Source organism: Lepidothrix coronata, unplaced genomic scaffold, assembly GCF_001604755.1.
Source record: "Lepidothrix coronata isolate B3197 unplaced genomic scaffold, Lepidothrix_coronata-1.0 Scaffold199, whole genome shotgun sequence".
In the NCBI taxonomy this organism is placed as follows: domain Eukaryota; kingdom Metazoa; phylum Chordata; class Aves; order Passeriformes; family Pipridae; genus Lepidothrix; species Lepidothrix coronata.
The window spans coordinates 610,910-612,729 of NW_016690379.1; the positions used below are offsets into that span (position 1 = coordinate 610,910).

A 1,820-nucleotide genomic window follows, 5' to 3' on the forward strand; every position below is an offset into this window, starting at 1 on the left:
CCCACCCCTGCTTTCCCCCTCCCACCCTCTCCCGCCCCATCCCGGCCGTGCCCGCTCCCGCCGCTGCCGCGGGCAGCCACTGCCCTCGCGTGGGGACGCGGGCACAGCGCAGCCCTCACCCAGCAGCCTGAAGATGAGGTGCAGCTCCTCCTTCACCGTGGAGCCGGGGAACATGGGCCGCCCCGTCACCATCTCGTAGTGGATGCACCCCACGCCCCTGGAGCGCGGGAGACACCCCCGGGATTAGGGAGGGACGAGCCCCGCGGGCCCCCCCAGCCCTCCCACCCCTTTTCCAGGGATGAGGCTCCTGGAGCAGGGAAATGACCTCCAGGAGCTCTGTCCTTTCTAATCACCTCTCACCCCGATGGGGACAGCACGTTCTGGAGACCTCGACCCCCAGGGGACGTGGAAAACAGCTCTGGGAGAGCCCCCCACCCTCTGGCATAACCAACACCGTGGGGATGTGGATGGAAATGCCTGACCCACCACCCCAGGGAGCTCCATTTGGGGCTGTGACTCACCACATGTCGATGGGGGTGGAATATTCCGTGGATCCCAGCAGGACGTCGGGGGGGCGGTACCACAGCGTGACCACCTCGTTGGAATATGTTTTTGTGGGCACTGACTTGGCCCTGGCGAGTCCTGGGGACGGAAGGGACGGACATCAAAGGAGCTGCACCTCCTCCTACCGCTGCATCATCCCCGGAGAGGGTCACCTACCAAAATCAGCCAGTTTGAGCTCCCCCCTCTCGTTGATGAGCAGGTTCTGGGGTTTGAGGTCTCGGTGCAGGATCTTCCTCCCGTGGCAATAAGCCAGACCCCGCAGCAGCTGGAACATGAAGATCTGCGAGGAGGAGAAGGGGTTTGCACTCAGCATTTTTAGGACACGGGCCCTAAAAATGAACCTGTCTCGAGGTATCCCAAACTCATGGCCAGGAAAGACCCCTCCAAGCTGGCCTGGGGTGGGACACGCTCTAGGGAAGGGTTCAGGCCCATCACAGAGACACAGAAAGGGGGGTCAGTCGGGTCTGCACGCACAGTGATTTTATTTAGGGTGGCAGTGACTAGAGAAATGCTGGTGGAGTGTCAGAACAGGCTGAAAAAGGCCAAAGAGGAGTAACAGGGCTAAATTGAAGGGAGAAGGGGTCTCCAGCCTTCCCCTGCCTCCGGGTGAGCTCCCCACATGCAGGGGCAGGGGGGCACCCCCCTTTACCTTCACGTTGTGCACACTCATCAGGTTCCCACAGTTATCCAGGTACTGCTTGAGGTCGTTGTCCTGCAGAGGGAAGCACAGGTCAGCCTGTCCTTCCCCTGGCCCCCATCACCCACCCACCCTGTCCCCCCGTTCCCAGAGAGCCCCCCAGACCCACCAGGTACTCGAAGACGAGGGTGAGGGAGCGCTCGGTGTGGATGATGTCGTGCAGGGTCACGATGTTGGCGTGCTTCAGGTTCTTCAGCAGCGACACTGCGAGGTTTGGGGGGCAGGGGACAGGTTGGGGCAGCAGGACCTGGGGCTGGCCACAGGTACTCTCTGCACTACCCACCCCAAATCCACCTGGGACTGACCACAGGTACCCCCCTGCACCACCCACCCCAAATCCACCTGGGACTGACCACAAGTACCCCCTGCACCACCCACCCCAAATCCACCCAGGGCTGACCCCAGGTACCCCCTGCACCACCCACCCCAAATCCACCTGGGACTGACCACAAGTACCCCCTGCACCAGCCACCCCAAATCTATCTGGAGTGATCCCAGGTACAGACATCCCCCTGCACCAGCCCTGCATCACCCCAAATCCACCCAGGGCTGACCACAG

General features: G+C 62.1%; 1 protein-coding gene across 2 annotated transcripts in view; it reads right to left on the reverse strand.

The window, feature by feature from the left end:
* The window catches only part of CDK18 (cyclin dependent kinase 18), a 36,773-nt gene that overhangs the window by 5,929 nt on the left and 29,024 nt on the right, over positions 1-1,820 (reverse strand). For both annotated transcript variants that reach the window (XM_017832221.1, XM_017832222.1), the window contains 5 exons: positions 1,371-1,465; positions 1,214-1,276; positions 721-844; positions 522-642; positions 120-217 (listed from right to left, as the gene is read on the reverse strand). In XM_017832221.1, coding sequence (XP_017687710.1) covers positions 120-217; positions 522-642; positions 721-844; positions 1,214-1,276; positions 1,371-1,465 — 501 coding nt within the window. The remainder of the gene's footprint in view (positions 1-119; positions 218-521; positions 643-720; positions 845-1,213; positions 1,277-1,370; positions 1,466-1,820) is intronic.